General features: G+C 38.9%; 1 protein-coding gene across 3 annotated transcripts in view; it reads right to left on the reverse strand.

Moving 5' to 3' along the window:
• Positions 1-298: 298 nt before the first annotated feature.
• nr5a2 (nuclear receptor subfamily 5, group A, member 2) overlaps positions 299-21,596 on the reverse strand; it is a 55,388-nt gene continuing 34,090 nt past the window's right edge. For 2 of the 3 annotated variants that reach the window (XM_016500685.1, XM_016500684.1), the window contains exons 5-7: positions 21,302-21,421; positions 16,926-17,073; positions 299-1,336 (exon numbers count right to left, since the gene is read on the reverse strand). In XM_016500685.1, coding sequence (XP_016356171.1) covers positions 1,089-1,336; positions 16,926-17,073; positions 21,302-21,421 — 516 coding nt within the window. In that variant the 3' untranslated portion in view covers positions 299-1,088. Of the gene's footprint in view, positions 1,337-16,925; positions 17,074-18,617; positions 18,842-21,301; positions 21,422-21,596 lie in introns of those variants that run through there. The other variant, XM_016500686.1, reaches the window with a different exon arrangement.

Genomic DNA, 21,596 nt, shown 5'->3' on the forward strand with positions numbered 1-21,596 from the left:
ATTAAATTACTAATAAAATTGTTAAGAATTATTCATTTTTATTTTCATGATAATTTAGCATTTTTACAACCAAAATTGTTTTATTACGTATTTAATTTTTATTATGTCATGACAATTTAGCATTTTATTCCCAAAATACTGTTTTATTGTGAGTTGTTATACTTTTATTAATTGTCATTACAATGTAGCACATTTAACTCCAAAATTCCTTTTAATATGAATTATTGAATTAAATTAATAATAAAATTGTTAATAATGAATAATTCTTGTTTTCATGACAACTTAGCATTTAGCACATTTACTTCCAAAATTCATTTTGTATTGTGAATAACTTTTTATTCAATAATCATTATTTCAGTTGACTTTGAATAAAAATACAATTAAATACGACCCAGATGTGTTCTTGACAGGTTTTGGGATATTCATCCTTTTCTTTTCCACTTTTGGAGAGAAAATATTGGTAAAAGCAGCCTCAGAGTGACAAAGAAGATATGGCTGCCCATTTGAAAAGAGAAATAGGATGCGTTGTTTTTTTTGGTGAGGGGTTGGAATAAAGTCTTGGTTGGCGCTAATGTGGGTAATGGCTGGTTGTCCATCTTACCTCTGCCTACTGGCTCCGGCCCAGCTTGTGTGCCTTAAAACAGACAGAGGAAGGCCACATGGCCAGGCCCTAATGGAAACTTTGGGTCAATGCCGGCAATTCCAGTCTTGAAAGAGCGCCCAGTCCTTTCCCGGTAATCTTAAACCCGCCACCTCAAGTCTGAGTGTAAGGTGGACGTTTCGATCAGCTGCACACAGAACAAATAACGACTGACAGTCTTGGTTCGACAATACTGTGACAAATCCACAGCCTAGAGGTCATTATAACTCTTGATTCGTTCATTTAATTTCTTTACCAGAAATGCATCTACCCTTTGAGCCAAACCCTCGCTTTCGGGTTTTCAGGTCCAAAGTGTCTGGCTCACCGCAAACCCATGAAGTCAGTGCGCATGTCGTGCACATTTCATCGTCTGGTGATGATGCTGGACTGAGGTGGTGCTGGGAGCAGTGTGTGCGATGTGTCGAGACGAAAGGCTCGCCGCCGGTCCTCAGGCACGTTTGGCGTGCAGCATCTCTATAAGTAGATTGTTACAGGGCACGTCACCGTTCAGGTGTTTGTAGTACAGATACTCCTCGGCCTGCAGGCTGATGGCCCGGATCTCCGGCAGCCGCAGCAGCAGCTGGCCGAACTTGTCTGTCTGATGAGGATAGTTGCACATGACGTAGTCCAGCAGCGCTGCGTTGACCTGTTCCTGGACGCTCTCCACCAGGTGGAAGTTCTCCAGGTTCTTGACGTCTGATGAGATGAGATAAAGACAATTTTGTGGTTACTGAAATGTTTTATGTAACGTTTTAAATGTTGGTGTTTTATACACTACTGGTCAAAAGTTTACAATAGTTGTATTTTTTATTCTTTTTAATGTTTTTGATAATCAGAATCAGAAAACCAGACTTATTATGCTTACCAAGGCTGCACTTATTTGATCAAAAATACAGTAATATTGTAAAATGTTACTGCAATTTAAAATAACTATTTTCTATTTGAATACATTTTATTCTTGTGATCCAAAGCTGAATTTCCAGCATCATTACTCCAGTCTTCAGTGCCACATGAACCCGCAACCTTCTGGTTATAAGTCCAACTCTCTAACCATTAGGCCACGACTGCCCCTAAATGCAGCCTTTGCGGGCATAAAAGACATCTTTCAAAAACATAATATACAGGTACATCTAAAAAAAATTAGAATATCATGAAAAAGGTCAATATTTTTTGTCACTCATTTCAGAAAGTGAAACCCATATATTATATAGATTCATTACACATAGAGTGAAATATTTCAAGCCTTTATTTCTTGAAATTTTGATGATTATGGCTTACAGATAATGAAAACTCAAAATTAAGTGTCTCAGAAAATTAGAATATTACATAAGATCAATAAAAAAAAGGATATTTTAAACAGAAATGTCAGGCTTCTGAAAAGTATGTTCATTTCTATGCACTCAATACTTGGTTGGGCCTCCTTTTGCATGAATTACTGCATCAATGCGGCGTGGCATGGAGAATCTATATAATATATGGGTTTCACTTTCTGAAATGACTGACAAAAAATATTGACCTTTTTCATGATATTCAAATTTTTTTTAGATGTACATGTATACTGTTTGTTTTTTTATTCCATGCTTAAAATCTCTGGAGATTTTGATGAGAAAGCAAATTAATTTGGGAGAAACAGATCTCCAGTGATCAAGATTTCAAATGTCTTTCATCAGATTTTTATGCTCTACATTTTCCTTGTCATGTCTTTAATTTATGGCGTGTTAATGTGTTGCAGTGAGCTGCATGTGTTCTTGTGTTTCAGATGAGGGTGTGGATGGTTCTGTGATGGCTGGAGCTGCTAATGAATCCCTGGAGTGTGTCTCTATTTAATCAGGTTTTGAGGGGCCATCTCATGTGATCTTTTATTTATCCCTTTGACCCGGGGTTGAACGGGAGTGTGGTCATCCCGCTGTAGTCCCACCTAATGGAGACTGCTAGGGTCCGATTGAAAGCACTCGGACCCACCCAGCCATATCTAATGAGCCAGCTGACACTTCTCTGCCTGCTCTCTTTTCCCCTAAAAATAATCGAGACTGCATCGGCCGACAAAAAACAGAGGGGGTGTAGGGGGAAGTGACTCCATCAGCAATGTAATGAGGTCTGTAGAACAAGCTGTGAGTCCTTCATGGCACTGGTGAGGATGTTTGACCCCTGGGTGACACCAGCAGGCACAATCAGGACAAGGAAGGGGGAGTGGTTCACCAGAAGATGACCAATTACAAATCTCCAGCTCCAGACGGGTTATTTTAGCCCTCGCAAAAAGCGGTTAACAAACAATGTGTTCCACAGTCCTGTCAGTCAAGTTGTTTTTGAGGGCGAGATGTTAAGGAAGCCTCTCAAGTACAGAGCAAGAGTGGCGGAGAAACTTGAACAGTCTGTCTGTCTGTCGTTCTGTCTGTCTGTCTGTCTGTCGTTCTAACTATCTATCTGTCTGTCTGTCTGTCGTTCTATCTATCTATCTATCTGTCGGTCTGTCTGTCTATATCTATCTATATATGTGTCTGTCTGTCGTTTTATCTATCTATCTATCTGTCTGTCTGTCTGTCTATCTATCTATCTGTCTGTCTGTCGTTCTATCTATCTATATCTATCTTCCATCTATCTATCTATCTGTCGGTCTGTCTGTCTGTATCTATCTATATATGTGTCTGTCTGTCTGTCGTTCTATCTATCTATCTGTCTGTCTGTCGTTCTATCTATCTATCTATCTTTCTGTCTGTCTGTCATCTGTCTGTATGTCCATCTGTTTGTCTGTCTATATATTGTCTGTTCTGTGTTTCAGTTTCAGTTTCAACAAGAATGCCAACTTGTAGAATCATTTTTCTTAACTGAATGAACCGATTTGCTTAATTTCCAAGTGTAGTTACTATGGTTCCTTGTTCCAAATTTCTGCAAGTGAGTTGTGGCTCTTTTAATTTTCCACACTAATTAAAGAAAGACATTACAACAAAAAGTCACATTTTAATTGCTAATTATTGTGGGGCCGCATTTGAACATGAAAACCCGAAGCACAAGGAGTTGTTAAAAGAGTTGACTGATCGATGACAATGGCTTGATCTCTTCTGCCCCGAGCAAGAGAGGCAGGTTGTGAGGAGAGAATTAACGTGTTTGTTTAATTTATCCACGACAAGAGACGCTTAATCATGCCCTGCTGACAGATACAAAAAAAAAAAATGCAGGAAAAATGTACAAGCAGCAGTTATCCAGTCAGGTTGAAGCATCGCATGGTAAGCACTCTTATTTTCTATCTCAACATTTAGCCACGGTGGGACTAATTATCAACTTTTTCTCTTTTTTTTCTTATTTTTTCATGAAACAGCCTTAGTGCACTATGGCCGGGATGTAGCCTGCCTCTAAACCCTTAGGTCCTGAGGAATTAATTGTTCATTTGACTAGCGCTCATGCTAGACGACCCCACATATCCACTCGCAGACACCCCCAGCACCACCCCTCGCCTTGTGATATGCTGGGATGCTTTTTAATTAGAAATGATTTTCTAAGTGAAAAAAGATCATTCCACAAGAAATTCATGCCGGCAACCCCCCAAAGCCCATGTGAAGTTCATTTGTATACTGACATGGATGCCCAAATATAGCAAGACCGTATTCGACATACACTATCTTGTTCATCAGCTCGCTGCAATAATGGCATATTGATTACAATTTGTTAGTATGCATACTGCAAATGAAGATATACAAGGATATGGAATTTCACCACTAATAGTTTAGTCAATGAGCAATTAAATCACAATTCCAAATTTGAAAGGCAAATGATAAATCCATTGACATTTCTAGCAGGGAGATATCAGTGTAATGAATGACTTCCTGTTGGAAGCTGATCAAAAACAAATAATGTTTAAAAGCAGGGCGATTCAGGACAGTATTGTGTATTTGTGAAAGTTATGACTCTGTAGAGAGTGTGTACAAAGAGTTCCAAAGGGCAAAATAGCTCCCTCCCTTTGGCTTTACAGCATGCTGTAATCATATAGTCAGTCAAGTATGTCAAAATTTAATCTTTATTCATCATTAATTTGATTCGCACCAATCAGGAACTGGGGTGGTACATGAACTCCGCTGACCTCCAAACACCCGTTTTTCATCTAATCCGGCCCCTGAAGCTCTGCTCATGGCCAACGTCCACCTGGTCAATGGTGATAATATTTACTCAATGTGTTTTACTTCTGTTTAGGTGGTTTGGAAATATTTTGAGAGCTTTTGGATGCAAAATCAGTCGCAACGGTGAACCATACAAACTTTATTCTCTTTAACATTGCATATCAATGAGCTCATCGCTTGTTTCTTCGAGGTTTGTTCTTCCTAACTAAGCCACGTAAAGCCAGGAGAGACATGAAGGGCTCAATCTGCTCATCCCTGGTCACCTCTGACTGCTATGAAAGGGAATTAAACAGGACTGGTACAGTTGGGGATATATTAAGTCAAATGTAAGCCCGTCATAGCAGGTAGAAGAGACGTCCCAGTCGCCCAAGGATGGTTTTGATGCCGCACACTTGACGTGGGGAGGGAGGGTATAAAACGCCTTAGGTGTGATGAAAAAAACACGAGAAGCTGGGGCAAACGTTTCTAGTTACAAATGCTAGCTGAAAGGCACTCTGCCTGCTCTTAAGGTGAGGGGAAATATATTTACATCTGCTTATTTTGGTGCAATCACTGTCAGGAGCTCGCAGGTTCAGGGTGTGGGCTGAACCCACGATAATGATCATGATAAAACTCTGTGTTTGGAAGGTAATAAATTAAATGGCTTCATCAACAGTTATCTACCTGTCTGTCTGTCTGTCAGTCAGTCATTCTTCTATCTATCTATCTATCTATCTGTCTGTCTGTCTGTCTCTCATTCTTCTATCTATTTTTCTATCTATCTATCTATCTGTCTGTGTCTGTCTGTCTTTCTATCTTCCTTCTATCTATCTATCTATCTATCTATCTATCTATCTGTCTGTCTGTCTGTCTGTCTGTCTGTCTGTCTGCCTGCCTGCCTGTCTGTCTGTCTGTCTGTCTAAGTGTCTGGAAAACCATCATTTTGAGAGGCGGATCATTTCTGAACCGCCAGACAAGCCTCTGAGACTCTCTCGACTCCTTCCTGTCCATCTTCATCTTATCACGATTGCCTCTGAGCGTCTTTATATTTGCATTCAACACGTTTTCGTGCCAGTTGATTGCATGTGCAGAAATGGGGAGGCACGTTGAGCTCTTCTTGTTTATAATAAAGTGACAGAAAATCATTCAGGGATCAAGTATCCCCAAAATCTCTACCTGCAGTCCAGATCCTGCCCATAGTGGAAACCACACACCTAATGAGGTTATTAAAGCCAAGCATCCATCAATATCGCTCTTTTTTTCCCCCCTCTACCCCCTCTTTTGACAAATTTGAATTAATAATTCAACACAGTGCCTGGGGATGTATATTTCTTGAGTGAAGGACAGTTAACCCATAACATGATTTTTCCTCCTTTTATTTGGCCACTTTTTCAAATATTGTTTTTTTTTAATATTCATGATTGACCATCACAATCTCACTAAAGCTGCTTCTATTTTTTTTATAGATGTGAGTGTAAATTCTGGTTTAATTCATTCTGCTTAGAAGCTGCACTCTCCTTTACCTCGAGGGTAATGTTACATGACATGTTTGTAAGCTTCCTGTCAAAGCTAAGCTAATTTGTGGAGCTTTAGCTTAACTACTGGCAAGAAGGATAAAAGGAGTAAAATATCATAAGATGTGAAGCACTCAGAGATTAAATACATAAAATTAAGCATATTTTTAATTCCCAAATTATTTAGATAACTGCTGGGCGATGAATTACGTAGTTCCTATATGAGAAAAAAAAACTTTTTTCAGACCAAAATATTTGCAGAATATATGCTACATATACATAAAATGTTTAATGTGTGTTGCATTCTCAGCAATGCCTTAAGTTGCACAATAGCCTGTATTAGCATAAACTAGTTATTTTACAGTCTCTTTTTTTCTTTCACACAAACGACATTTTTAGGTTGAACGTGAAGAATAGCACATCTAGATGAATGGTGCAAACATTTGAAGGTAACTCTATCACCCTAAACATGCTCTAACATGTTAAGCCCCTCTTCCTCTCCATCATTTCCTGTTCTCAATCGAATCGTCCATATTGTCATAAAAATGGCAACCCTCCAGAAACATAATAGTTCGATGACAAGACGGTCTCCAAGCATGGAAAACACCCAGAATAGACAACACCCTACTCGGCCACTCTTCCCAGCATTCCCACTGTTGACAGACAACACACGGCCCTTGCCCACGTCTCTTAGTGACCTCACGCCTCTCCTGCCATTCTTGTTAAACCTTCTCCCCCAAGTGAGACAATGTTTAGATGAATTCTCATTTCTATATTTGTCCCTGTAGTGTGACACCCGTCCAGCCCCAGCCCCAGTTTACATTACAGGAAGACTGATGATGGGGCATTTTTTCCAATCAGAAGGCGGTGCAGGCATTCCTCAGCTTTGTTGCTTTAAATACAATGATGGGGGGAGGAAGGAGAGGTGGATGAAAAGGAGAACAAGAGACATGGTCGCAGCACCTGTCGGCTCATTTGTGCCATCACGTTTAACAGCGGGCTCCAGTTACAGGGGACGGTTTTAGGGCTTAGCTGCTCTCTGGTGCCCTGCGGATGATCACTGGACACATGAATGTCTTTGTGATTCTGATTTTGACAGATACAAACATTACATTCACCAAGCCAAAGCCATCTGTTAAGTCACAACTTATAAAATCGTTCTCACAGATATGTCTTTTAATTTAGAATACTTTTAGTTTTAATATAAGCTTTCACATGTAATGAAGTACTGTATTATCCATTGTTCTCATGAATTATTGCAATCACAGTTTTTATACATTATACTTAATGATTCTAATTACATGGTTATAATTGGTCAGTTGTGGTATTCTGCAGTCAAGAAATATTTTATATATTTATGAAATATATATATATATATATATATATATATATATAAAATTCATTATATCGATAATAATTGACTGTATATTAAGTTTGTAAACAGTGTTGGGGGAAGTTACTTTTAAAAGTAATCCATTACAATATTGCATTACTCCATAAAAAGTAACTTAGTTGGAACTTTATGGAAAGTAATGCATTACGTTACTTGAACTGGGCTTATTTGATTTTTTAATAACAAAAAACAAAAGTTTATTTTTGGTAACTGTAAAGGCCTTTTCATACCAAAAGTGAAACCGATAAGCCTCCGGCTGAAGGAAGTGCCTCTGCCTTTGCACTTACTCCTAATTTCTCTCAACACGGGGACAGGAGAGCTGTCAGTGAATAAATGGGAAAACAAATTAACTTGTGTTACTTATGTGAAAAAGTAGCTCAGATATTTCACTGTAAATTTAAAAGTAATGCATTACTTTACTAGTTAATTGAAAAAGTAATCTGATTACGTTACTCAGATTACCTGTAGTGCATTACCCCAACACTGCTTGTAAACTATTACAAAATATATAATTCAATCTATATTGTATAGTATTATGAATACCTTTATTTATATTTTTATTATTAATATACATATTTACATTTTCTATTATATATTTTACAGTTCTGTAAAGTGTTGCCACACCATTGTTTTTGTATTGTTTTTCCCCCCTTTTTATAATTTTATGCTATTGACAATACTTACAGTGAAAACTCAAAATGATAGAAATATAAAAATATATATAATATAGAAATAGAAAATATTTATTTATACACAAACGGCTTACAAACCATTCAGACAGTACTATTTTAAAGGGGCACATCTGCTCAGCTGTGTGGTGTATGTTTGACCTGAGTGCTCATGGGGGCTGAGTGTTTTCCGTCTGCTGTCACTGCCGGTCACTGTTATAGATCTCTTTCTATGAAATCGATTGAGAAATGACAGGGGGAGTTTATGTTGGAGCTTGTGTAACGCTCTTATCTGTGTTTGTGTGCAATGTTTAAATAAGACTTGCTGGCGGCTCCCTGATCAATAGACACATCCTAACAGCCACAGCGGCTCGCGGCTCCTCGGCCGGTTTGAAGGTCCCGGGCTAGTGGGCTCTCTTCGCAGGCCCTGAGAAATTGCAGAATTTAATTGGCACGGAATAAGGTAGCATTGCACCCATAGACGAGCTTGTGAGACCTCAACTCGTGTAAGAAATAAGACAGGAAAAAAAACCTCAGATATGCACAGGCAACAACAACAAGGCCCCTTTACAATGCACAAAAATGCAAAGAACGGCTGCAGTGAGAGTGAATAATGAACTTCAGCCCATTGATCGGAAAAACAAAGCCTGTATATGTTTGTCCCGGCAGGACCGCAGGTCTCATAAATCTTTAAGGGTGATCTGTGTTTGCCACGCCGTTCCTTTTCAAATACATCCCTTTCGATTCATGTGATAGACAGAAACGGTGAGCTACTATTATTTTATAGTGAGCAAGCTCATTATACTTTGAAATGAATATGTGTATTGCTAGTTAAAGCAACGAATGATCGCTAAAGGTGTGGCTATGAAATCGAATGCAAAAGTCCGGAACATTACAGATATTGATAGTTGTTGTTAGTGCTGAATCTTGTAGCATCGCAGGCCAGGTATCATAAAAATGGCACCCAAGCGCTGAGTTCCGGGTCAAGAATCTGCACAAACAGGCAGAAAGAAGCCGTAGTTCGTATGATTGATATTTCCAGTGCAGATATCACTTAGGAAACACCTGACATGAGCGGGGCATGTTTCGGGCCCGGCCTGCCTGCTAAGTACTGGAGCGTTAGCCAGCTAGCGTGTTATGCAGCCGGTAATAAAAGTTGGTCATTGATTTTCTGTAGTTGCTTGTAACAGTTAATGTTGATACATCAATAGCTAAAGGAAAGCACAGGCTTTAATAGGAGGCTGAAAATGTGGAAATATAGGAGGCTTGGGCGTTAAATCACAGAATCTATCCCCCAGATCGATAAGACAGTTACAGCAAGTGTCCCTCTGCTTTCCTAATGTTTTACAATAAACTGACAGCTTGTAATAAGGCTCTGGCAGAGGCAGAGGAAGAGAGGAATCCGACGGGACAGCGGCAAGAGTTGTGAGACGGAGAAGGAAAACAAGTACCTATAGCTCAGTGTATTCTCAATCACTTCATCCAGAGCTTTTGTCGAAGGAAAATCCAGCCGGTCTGTTCTTTCTGAAAGTGGGGAAAACTTTTACAAACAGTTCACGGATACGCGGTTCACCTGAGATGGGTTTTTTAGTGCCAGATGCAATCTTGTTCTGGATTCTGTGAGGTTTTGCTGATAATGTCCAGACTCACATGGAGTCTGGAACATGGAATTGCAATTGGAAAATGCTTAATATGATTATGCTTTCAATTACCTATACCAGTGTTGTTATTGCTAGCTAAAATGATAAAAAATCGATTTTGTTCATTTAAATAGAAAATAAAACATAAATATGATGTAAATAAGAAGAAAGTACATTTTTATTACAAATTCAATGGAAATTTGAATTGTTGCCTTGGCAGCTATCTGACATAAAATAAGTTGAAGATGACTAACTCAAACTCAGAAAGATATAAATTAAAGCTAAACTGAAATATTTATACAAATGACAAAAGCACATAACAATTACTGAAGCATACTAAAATTTACATTAAAATTTAAAAATAAAAAATAATCCAAAATATGAATGAAAAAAAAACATATTTGGCTATAATAAGATTTTTCTCCAAACATTTATTGTCAAAACTCAGAATTGTTGTATGTTTAATATAAGCACTACAACACTACAATGTAGTACTTTTAGTACTATTCACCACTTTTTACCATACTTAAATCCATTCAGCAGAATAAAAAGTCTGGGCCTTATAATATTTCAATAACAGTGATTTGTAATTCGGGTCGAAATTAGATAATAGAATTGAGATTCAAGTGTAACGCTAAAATCACAACACAAAACTTCTATCTGTCAAGAGTAATAAACAGTTCATTTTGCCTTTATCAAGAGTAAATCCACACGTTACTTATCTGAAGCATTTGTGGACATTCAGATAACATCGCTAATGGCTAACGATTGGCTAAAGTTGTTTGCAATTTAAAGCTAATCATAAAGTAATGTGTAGTAAGAGATAAAGAACAAAAAGCAAAGAGATAAAAGAAAATTGCAGCCGTGTTACACAAGCAAAGTGTTGAAATAAGAGTGGAATGGCCGGAATTCGGCGAACTGACTGAATGCATGACAAAAGCTAGTGGGGCTAAAGGTAAAGTGCCATCCTTTCACTCCCCTTTAAAGCACGAGCCCGCTGCTGCAATGCGTCGTCCACAGATATCAGTGGCTTTTAAAGCTTGATAAAGTCTGAAAGCCTCTTAAGGCTCCTAATGAGGCTGCCGTTTCAAAGAGAGCCTCTCGCTGAAGCGCCAGAAGTGAGGGTTTTGATTTCTGTCGTGTGGAATGAAAGGACAGTGGGCAAAAGAAATAACCCTTAAATATTAGGGTCATTGCATGGGCCCACTTCCTCCTCTCCACCAGATTTGTAAAATATCAGAGAACTCAGGACTGATTGGAAGGTTTTGCACCTTTGAGTGAAATCTAAATGAGCGTGTTTGGTGACAACAACAAGCGAATGCGATAAGTGAACGGTCAAAGCGGGGAAGAGCTGCCGCACATTGTCACAAATCGCTGAAAATAAATTTGTACACGTGCATCGCCGCGTCAATGTGTTTTCAAAGTGTGTCCGCACACACATGCGCTTGCTTTATATGTGTATTGATTAGAGCCGGGCCTCACATCTTCCACATGACTTACAACCCGTCAGTGTCAAACTGCTTGGCTCACAAGAAAAACCTGCCCCTATTATCTTGCATTTAATTAAGACATAGCTGCAGTTTTATGCACCATTATTTGGCCCCGGCCAGAGGTCTCCAAGGCGTAAATATTGAACTGTCCCAGCCCTCGAATGTTAATCAATCCCAACTGACTTCCAAATTATTTGGTCTGTTTCAGGAAATGAATATTTGCACCTGTTATGAGCCTTTGCACATGCATTACTGATCTCCTCTCTCTTTGCACAAGGGTAGACATATTGATTTAGATCAAGGAAACAAGACGGGCTGGCTTAATTAGAGCTTACCTATATGGGAACAGCCTTTTTTGCTTCTTTAAAGCAAGAGTAAAGGGGAATGACTGCGTGCCGTGACTGTATGGTGTGCTGTTCAGAGGTGTTTGGAAGAGACCCCACAGCCAAGCCTCGGGGACTTGATATGCATCCCATCTCGTAGTCAAGTGTTGATGCCGTTATACCCGTGTCCTTTACATTTTGATGATAACGAAGTGGTGTCGAAAATGCGAATTATGTCGATCATTTTAATTTAAAAATAGCTGATAAAAATATGACAAGGACAGTTTGCATATTTTGGTTCAATTTGTTTAATATATAAAGTTTTTGAATATTTGGTGTAATTTCTCATCAACGAATCCTATTTTGTCCACTCTCTGGCATTTTAAGGAGCAATCACATTAGCAAAATTCATGGTAAAAAAGGTCCATTCTCAATAATGTCGATATGGACAAAGCACAGAAGTCACTTTTAAAATCTGCATTGGGAAAAATTCCTGATTGCGTGGATTCCAATTGAAATGAATAGATTTTGTCCAAAAAAGTTTGACAAAAATCGCTATGCAATGGTGCATGGTGACTGCATAAAAGTCAGAGTAAAACTGACTGAAATGAATTAATATGACATGATGAAATATTGACTAAATTTAAAGGAGTTGTTTAAAAAAAGAAACAAATAAAAAGAATGACTGAAAAGAAAATAACGCTGCAAAGATTAATACTGTTCATTCCCCATCATCACCTATAGTTCACCCTAAATCACCCTCATATTCTTCAAAAACTGTTTTTCTTTATTCTATTGCTGCGTTCCAATTCGCATACGATCCGTCCTAAATAGTATTCGAAAATAGAATTAGTATGTCCCAAATCATAGTATGTTTAAAACAGTATGCCAAAGATTCCCGAATGGTCTACTACTTCCAGTTAGAATTGTAAGTGCAGATCGATGCACACTCTAACGGCTAATATTGCCCACAACACATTGCGCGGTGGATGAGGATTCAATTAGAACTACAAACACGCATTAAAAGTGTTTAAAAAACTACAAACATGGCGGATATACGCGACCAACGGACAGGTAGATAAACAGATTTGAGTGATAAATAATCAGTCTAACCTGATGAAAAAATATAAATTTAATGTTATCCACGTTATATTTCATCTGCGGCAACACTGTGAACTTTTATAATGATACTTTTGGTCATTAACTTTTAAATGCATCATTATGCAAACACATGAGCAGAGTTCTCGGCATGATAGACCCGCGACTGACAGATCAACGTACCTCTTAATTTCTCTCCAATACGGTAGGAAATCAAATTAAACGAAATGTGGATGATGTTAACTGTGATAAGATGATTGACAGGGCAGTTTAAACAGTGACAGAATGCACGTAACTAAGCAACAGTGCGTCCGTTAAAGACGCAGTTATGACGAAGTAGTATGTCCCAAAGCTTGCCTACTATTCTTCTACATACTCAAAAGTATGTACTTTTTCTTCACAAAAAGAGTACATACTTTTAGGGCATAGTATAAGTAGGCGAATTGGGACACAGCATATGACTACAAAAGAGAATACTTTGAGGAATGTTTCAACGGCCCATACAATGAAAGCCAATGGGGTCCAAAACAACATTGGACCCCACTGAGTTTTATTGTATGGACATGAAGTTGATCGACATGAAGGTGAGTAAATGAAGACAGAAATTAATTTTTTTGGTGACCTTTCTCTCTTTTTGACCTAAAATTGTTCCTACAACCCTGGTTGACTGCTAGTGTTCATGAGTTGTTTTTTGGTCACTGCATCAATGTCTCACCATGTTTCAGCAGCTACCACCATTTTAGCATGGCATTTCTAGCTCAAAACATTTAGTAAAACGTGTCTCAAGATGTTCTTGAGGTGTTAATGGAGGGTCGAGACAAACACAGAGGCAGCTCCAACTGAAATGTTGGCGTTTGTGAACTGAAAAGTGGGCTGTACGATCATCTCTACCCCATTTAAACTCCACAAAAACATCGTTCACCCTTCAGCACCTTTCCTGCTGCTGAGAAAATCAATGTCTTGGTCGTAATTATTTAACCATTGATAAAGCCTTCAGCTCCTGCTAGAGCCCGAGCACCTATTCAACACACTGAGACTGACAGTGGGAAAGATAGAGATGCTTTGGCTGGCGGAAAAGCGTGAGAAGTGATCGGCTGACTGCCATCGGTCCTCTCGACAAGTCGGAGGGATCGAGGAGACAAGTGACTGCTCCCGGGTCAACTCATGTCTCTCCTCCTCTTTATTGACACTTAGCTTTACAAAGAGCCCCCCTGGGCTCTGCAGACAGTGACAAATTGCAATGGTTTGGCTGTGTTGAGAGTGAACAGACACTAACTTAAAGCGGTGGGGAGTGGAACGGTGTGGGTAAATGTGATTTTGATTTCTGTTAACAGGCTTCATTTGTAAATGCAGTACAGAGACACTACGTTTAATGAGTGTAAGAGGGCTGATACACTGGATTTAATGTTTTGATGTCATGGAGGCCAGACGGCCTCCAAATGTTGACCTTGTGTGTGTGGCCTTGGGTTTACCAGCACATTTACCTGATAACTGATCCCGTTTTAGGATTCATAAAAAAAAAAAATAAAAAAAAACAGATTCATAAAGGATGTTTGGTATGAAATTGTATTATGACAACAGCTGCCACAATTGTCCCAACACAAAAGTTTATACATATTTATATTTCTGAATTGAAAGAAATTCTGAATTAAATTTATCATTTTAAATGTAAATTTTTTTAAATGCATAAATATTTATTTTTGAAATTATTTTAAAAATTACATTCTGTTAAACATTTTATCATTATGCATTTTCTTGATTTTTTCCATTAAATGTTAAGTTAAATTTACAACAACAACAAAAAATGCAATAATATCTAATATTTTTATAACTGACATGGCAAAGCAATCTTGATGAAATTAGCTGAATTTTGTTGATTTACATTTACTGTCGTTTGGCTCATTTTTTTCATCGGTCAAAATACAGTCATCTGAATAGCAATCCATGCAATTGGGAATTTCTTGTGAGGGTGAAAGATTTCCCAAAGCAGATTTCACAACAGATGATCATGTGAATTTTCTGCATTGACCAACACAAAAGATGCTTGGTTGGAAAGTGACTGAGCTTCATACATTGCTACACTATTGACAATAAAAAGGACCTTTTTGGTCTGTGAAATTTTGCTTGGTTTTCGTTTGACTTTGTTTTTTGGATCATAAAATGTCTGGTTTAATGGCGCAAACATTTGAAAGTAACTTTATCAGCGCAGTAACACAGAGTCCCCGCCACCCCTCACCCACAGGATACTATTAATCGGAGCCATCTTTGATCTCTAGGCTTAGTTCTCTTAGTCTCTCTGGGCTGGCACACAGCATGGGTGGAGCGAGCTGCTAGAACGGGGCAGTGCCTGGGGCGATACACTCCCCTCAGGTGAGAGTTTTATTATGGATGATGTTTCCGCCAAATTATTTACACCAACACTCTAGATTCCCCACAAACTGCAACCAAAAAATCTCCGCTACGCAAAACCCGATCAACATAAACATAGCAACGTTGAGAGGTCAGGAGTTTCATGTGTTTTCAGCACTGGTCTTTGGTCTAGGTAAGATGTGAGGAACCTTCTCAAGGTGCAGTTGGGGAGCTGGACAATAAGGCTTCTATCCTGCTCCTTAGTTTCTGGTAGTTCAGGGACACAGCAAACGGAACGGATAGCATCAAAGCACCTTACGCCCTCTACACATCATATTCTCTTTTCCGGAACCACAGGACGGAATAATCGCGACTGATATGATGATGCAGAAGTGGATGGTTGGCATTAATATTCCATGTTCTTATGGGGCCAAACAGACGGCCAGTCCTGTTTTTTTGATGCTGGTCTTTCATGGTGGAGACCTGCAGCTTTTGTGAATTGGCTGTAAGAGCTGCCTTGACCTGTAAGCCATGGATCCTCCCAACATTTCAATGTAAAGCTAGCAGGCTAACAGAAGAGAAGCACTGAAGGTTACTGATAGCTAAAAGCAAAACTGGATGCACTTGGCACGCAAATCTCCAGGAACAAATGACCTCTTGATTTTCTTAGCTCAAACAGAGTGAAAATGCAACCTTGGTTTTGCAAGTTTCCAAGTTGGAAGTATAGCTAGAATTTGTGTAGCTTAAATAGCACTTAAATGCAGTATACTAATGATTTCTGTTTTAATATTGCATTCATTTTTACTTTTACTATTATTATTTATTTGGTTTAATAAATAATAATAATTGATACACCCAAAAATTTTAATTCTGTCATAATTCAAACATGGCAGGTCAAGATTGATTATTGATTAGTGTGTGTCTTGTAAACAGTCATTAGCCAGGTTTTTATTCACATATTTAATGCAAATTTTGGGATACTGCATAAAAACTGCTGGATGGAAATACCAAGATTCACATAAAATTTCCAAAATGCACATAAAAAATGGTGAGTACATGTTTGACTATTTATTTGGCTGGAAACATATTTTCACTGAAAGAAAAAAAATGGTCGAAAAAGTCACATGACTGACTAATTCACTCAGGGAATAGGAAATGGCAGGTTGAAGAGGATGTCAGAAACTTGAATTTTGGAAATTTGAATTGAATTTTGGAAATGTGGAAATTCCCCAAAAAAACTGGAACTGCTTTTTACTGCACTCTTTAAACCACAGTTATTACATTTATTTAAAGAAAGCAACAGTGGCTTCGACTTCCGTTTACATTTTGCTGAAATTTTCCCCAGAAAAAAATGATTTGGTCTTTTGAACACACTGAAATGTGGCTTTGTTCATAGATTGTTTCTGCAATATGCAGATTTATGATGAAAACATTACTAGTGACGTACTGTATGAAGAGTGACGAAATGAATTCTAGAGTGAATGAGATCTACACCTTTTTCTGAGAATAACAGTTTGGGGCTGACTGAACTATTCTTCCATCACTGGTAACGGTGGCATTCATAATGATGGTCTTATTGTACAGGGGGAAGTGAATGCGGTCTTGTGGCTTATCTCAAGGTCCCTCAAGAACCTTGGGAGCAAGCAAGTGAGATTTGGATAATGCACAGAGGCTGTAGCCCGCTTCTCTCCACCCCTCCACCCCTTTCTCTGTACTCACCCAAGCTGAACAGCACCAGGAACTTGAGGCAGACAAACTCCCTCTGGTCCAGCTGGGGGGATCGTAGTTTGCTCACCAGCTCCTGTGCGTGACTAAGGAGGTTGTTGAGTGTGGCACCGGCTTGGGAGGCAATTAGGGTGTAATCCACCTGAAGAGAAAGGGCCAGAGTGTTCAGACACACACACACACACACACACACACACAAACAAAGGTATTACCACAAGCAACATGCCAAATCTCTGAAGGTTTGAAACATCTCGGGTATAGAGAGATACTACTATAAGTGGAATTTCAAAAATAATTTGAAGATCGAAAGAAAGATTGCTTTCCAACAAGTTTTCGGAACACTCTTTACGTCTTCCATTAGTTGGTCCATTGGTTGAGCCAATCTGAAGTAATTATTGTATAGTTTGGAACTTTTCAATTAATTTCTTGCAAACAGAAATGCTATCATTGTTAAAAAGTTTATTTCGAGAAGATGTGCTCATATTTGTTTAGAGCTGGGACTCAGTGCATATTTTATAACAAAAAGAGTTGTTGGGAATGCTTTAGGAAAAGTTTAGGTCTTGTTCATCGAAAATTCTATTTCTTGAATCAGAGTCCTTTTACTTTAAAAGTTCAATCAGCCAGACAGCACTTGGCACCACCTTTCGAGTTTTTCAGCGGCATCTGAAGTAAGCATGTAACCAGTTCTGGCAGCTCTACGTTTGATACGCCTCTCTCCCTTTCTCTCCTTCCCAGGCTTCTCTCTACACAGCAGGGACAGTGTGCTGGGCCGAGGTCTGAATGATAATCAGCATCAAACCGAACGGGGAAGAGCTGCACGTTTCTCCATCCCTGGTGCTCGGACCCTAGCGCCCCACGCCAGACGTGGGCGGTGGGGGTTGGAGAGGCGCGAGTGAGCGGGGGCCCCTGGAGGTCCCCCAGGCTACCGGACCGAACCCTGCGCGGGACCCCCGTGGCCCTCTCCTCCCCTTTCAGGTGCACTTAATATCTGCAGCAGCAGCAAATTTGTCTTGGAGGCAAGTCCTTAGCTGCCACTCACTGTAAGCAGGCCATATTAAATTTTTATATTTATTGACAATTCATTACCATAATTGACTGCACCAGGGTTTCTGGAAGAAGGTAGACTATGGGCCTCCTAAGCGTAAAGAGAGCTCCCTCTGAGCTGGATTTGCAATTAAAAACGTGGGCGGTTTGGAATTTATTTATTGTGTAAATATGATGAGTGGAATTTTTTAAAGTCCTGGCTGGAGAATTGCTCATTTCTCACCAGCTGTATTCGTGGATCTCTTCAAGGCCCATATGAAGCTGCTGAAGTTGTCAATAAACAGGGATTTGACCAACTGACCATGTGCCCCAAGCATTAGTAACCAGATAAAGTAAAAGGATTACTCTTAAAAACAATAATAATGCACAATACTGAATATATTAAACAAACATTACTACTAATATAAATACATTTTTGATAATGATGCATATTTATATCAATACAAGTATTGAAAAAATATACACTACTGAAAATTCAGGTGACAAAACTCACAAAAAATCCTAAAAAATTGTCAGTAAAATATGTGATTTGTAACATTTTTGTTCCATAATGAGGGTTGACACAACTGAACAAAACCTGGCAAACCGTTTGTAGCAATATTCCCTAATTTATTCTGACACTATAAATATCAGTTTATGCTTGATCTTGACAAAATTCTATGCCCTGTATGAATATGATTATGATGATCTGGATTCTTCTAAAGGCCCGGGACCTTCAGTGTGAGAGGCAGACAGACAGATACAGCAAAAGAAGGGGTGGAGGGGGAGATGTAGGTCTGTAACATATTGGAAAGCCGCCCATGTAGTGTCATGTGTCGCAGAACTTCAGGACTGATCCCCCACAGTGCTTTGCTGCCATACCAACACTAGGGAGAAACAATGACGTCCTCAAACCAGAGGAGAGACAGTGGGCAGTTCAGTTGACAGTCACTGACAGTGTTGTAACTCAATTTTAATGTATGTAAATAAAAAACTATAACTATATAATATATATATGTGTGTATATGTATATATATATATATATATATATATATATTCACTACACACCAGTTGGAAGTTATATTACACTGAATTACTGAATCACAATATTGTTTTAACAACTGGCAGAGCATTTGTTTGTTATGCATAAGCCCGTGTTCATGTGCGAGTGTGTTGTGTGGCCGGGCTGTCAGTAGTCTGCCCTGGAATAATAGGACGTAATGAACTGTTTGAGCCTTTGCCTTCTCTCTTCCCAAAGGCTTTTTTCAGCACCAGCTGTTCATTAGGCAAAATATGCAAACAAGGTCTGGCCCTCCTCCACCCGCCCCCAACCCTCCTCCAGACCTCGCTAATCAAACATAGAGGCACGCTAAGCAGAGCACTTGCAATCCAGACAAATCAAAGATAGTGAGCGCTGTGAACTCTCACAGATCTCCACATGTGATATCTAACAAACGGTCTCCGATTTTAGTGCTCAGAGTTTGCTCTTTCATGGTTCAGGAGGCTAAAAACCACTTTCACACTAACCAAACTAATCCAATTCTGACCTCAAATAGACTCGGGTCGACACCAAAAAGTGTAGTTTCTCAGTTGGGTTTCTTTTAATATCAACTTTGTCTCAAATGATAACATAGAAAAAGTATAGAGCTATAAAATTATGTATATATGTGACCCTGGAGCACAAACGCAGTCTTAAGTCGCTGGGGTATATTTGTAGCAATAGCCAAAAATACATTGTATTGGTCAAAATTATTGATTTTTCTTTTATGCCAACAATCATTAGGATATTAAGTAAAGATCATGTTCCATGAAGACATTTTGTAAATTTCCTACTGTAAATTTATTAAAACTTAATTTTTGATTAGTAATATGCATTGCTAAGAACTTCATTTGGACAACTTTAAAAGCGCTTTTCCCAATATTTAGATTTTTTTGTACCCTCAGATTCCAGATTTTCAAATAGTTGTATCTCAGCCAAATATTGTTCTATCCTAACAAACCATACATCAATGGAAAGCTTATTTATTCAGCTTAAAACTCATTTCGAAAAATTGACCCTTATGACTGGTTTTGTGGTCCAGGGTCACATATAGCATATCGTTGGGAGAATCTAGGGAGAATTTGATAAGAAATGCTTGAAGAATACTGAAAAAACTTTGTCTCAAATGTTTCTCCTAAAATTAAAAGTAAACAAATGTTGACAGAGAAAAAGTATGGACCTTTAAAATTAATATAAGTAGCATATAGATATAGAAATGCTTGAGTTCATATTGAGATTTTTTGATTGAAAACTTTCATATCAGTGTGAGACGTTGTTTAGATCTGTTCTGGGATTCAGCATTCTACATTTATTACGTTTTTGACATCTTAAAGATGTCCTTTAAGAAAATCACGTCAGGAGCCGGATTCAAGCTCGTTTTGATAGCTGTATAATTTACCAGTGCATGTGAGTTTGTTCACCATTTAATCTCATTATTGTTTCGAAGAAACTATTGAGATGTTTTTCAGACATCAAAGATGTTAAATTTGGGTTTTCTCAGTCCTTTAGTTGACTTGGTGGAAATCGCATCAGGAGCCAGATTTGAACTCGCGTCGCTCACTGTATGATTTACCAGAGCATGTGTGTTCCCAGCCACGAAAAGTCACCATTATATGTTTCTTGAACTGTGCTCTTATCCTTAGATGACCTCTCCGTATCTCTATCATATAATTTATCGCCTGTAATTCACTTTTGTTTCAATACACAGCTCTCCGATAAGCTGTGAACTCTTTGAAAAAGTTCTGCCGTTCACGAGTCGCTGTGTTTGAGCTGTCACTACAGTTGGAGATCACTTTGTTGAGCAGGAGAGGGAGGAGGGAAAACAGAGAATTCAAAATTAAACTCAAGTCTTACTGACAGGCAGACAGAAGCATATTTATTTATAAGCAGTTTAAACATCTTCTGGAAGTGTGTGTGCATGTGCTGGAGCTGAAGACAGAATTAAAGGTACTCGTGTGCAGAAAACTTCAGCTGAGCCTGAGGCGTCCGTCCAGCGATGTTCCTCAGAGACGACTGAGGTAAATCATACATATCTTCTGCTTTCCCTCCCTGTCCGTCTCTCATCCCTTCTTCACCGCGATGACTCGTGCATGCTTAACCAACCATTTTATTTATTCGTTCACCACACACTTGATAAGAAGTGTACAATTGATTATTCTGGCCACATTAGTTTATACCTAAGCGTAATCTATTTTTAATGGAGTGGCCGGGGCAGTCGATAGCACTTTAAAGGATGTTGATCCACTCTGGCAAAAAGGCCTGATGAGATCTACGGGGAGGAATGGAGGAGACTGAAGCTGACGCTCACCTGTTGCCCCGTGACCAGGAGGATGGAGCCCTCTTTGGCGTGCATCACCTGCCGGAAAACGTGGTCCAGGATGAGGAGATCACTCCAACAGTTCTGGAGAAGCTTCATTTGGTCGTCAACCTGAGAGGAGACCAACAAATGTGTTGAACTTGAACTTCTTCAAGTAGGTGGTCATGTTTGAAATGCTTTAAAGTTTTGAATTTAACCTTGATTAACTGGATCATCTTTGAAAATGTTTAAGTTTTGAGTGATTTCCTTTTTTGGGTAAATCGTGTAGCAACTGTCCTAATCTGAA

Source organism: Sinocyclocheilus anshuiensis, unplaced genomic scaffold (genome assembly GCF_001515605.1).
Source record: "Sinocyclocheilus anshuiensis isolate Anshui unplaced genomic scaffold, SAMN03320099.WGS_v1.1 scaffold766, whole genome shotgun sequence".
Classification (NCBI taxonomy): domain Eukaryota; kingdom Metazoa; phylum Chordata; class Actinopteri; order Cypriniformes; family Cyprinidae; genus Sinocyclocheilus; species Sinocyclocheilus anshuiensis.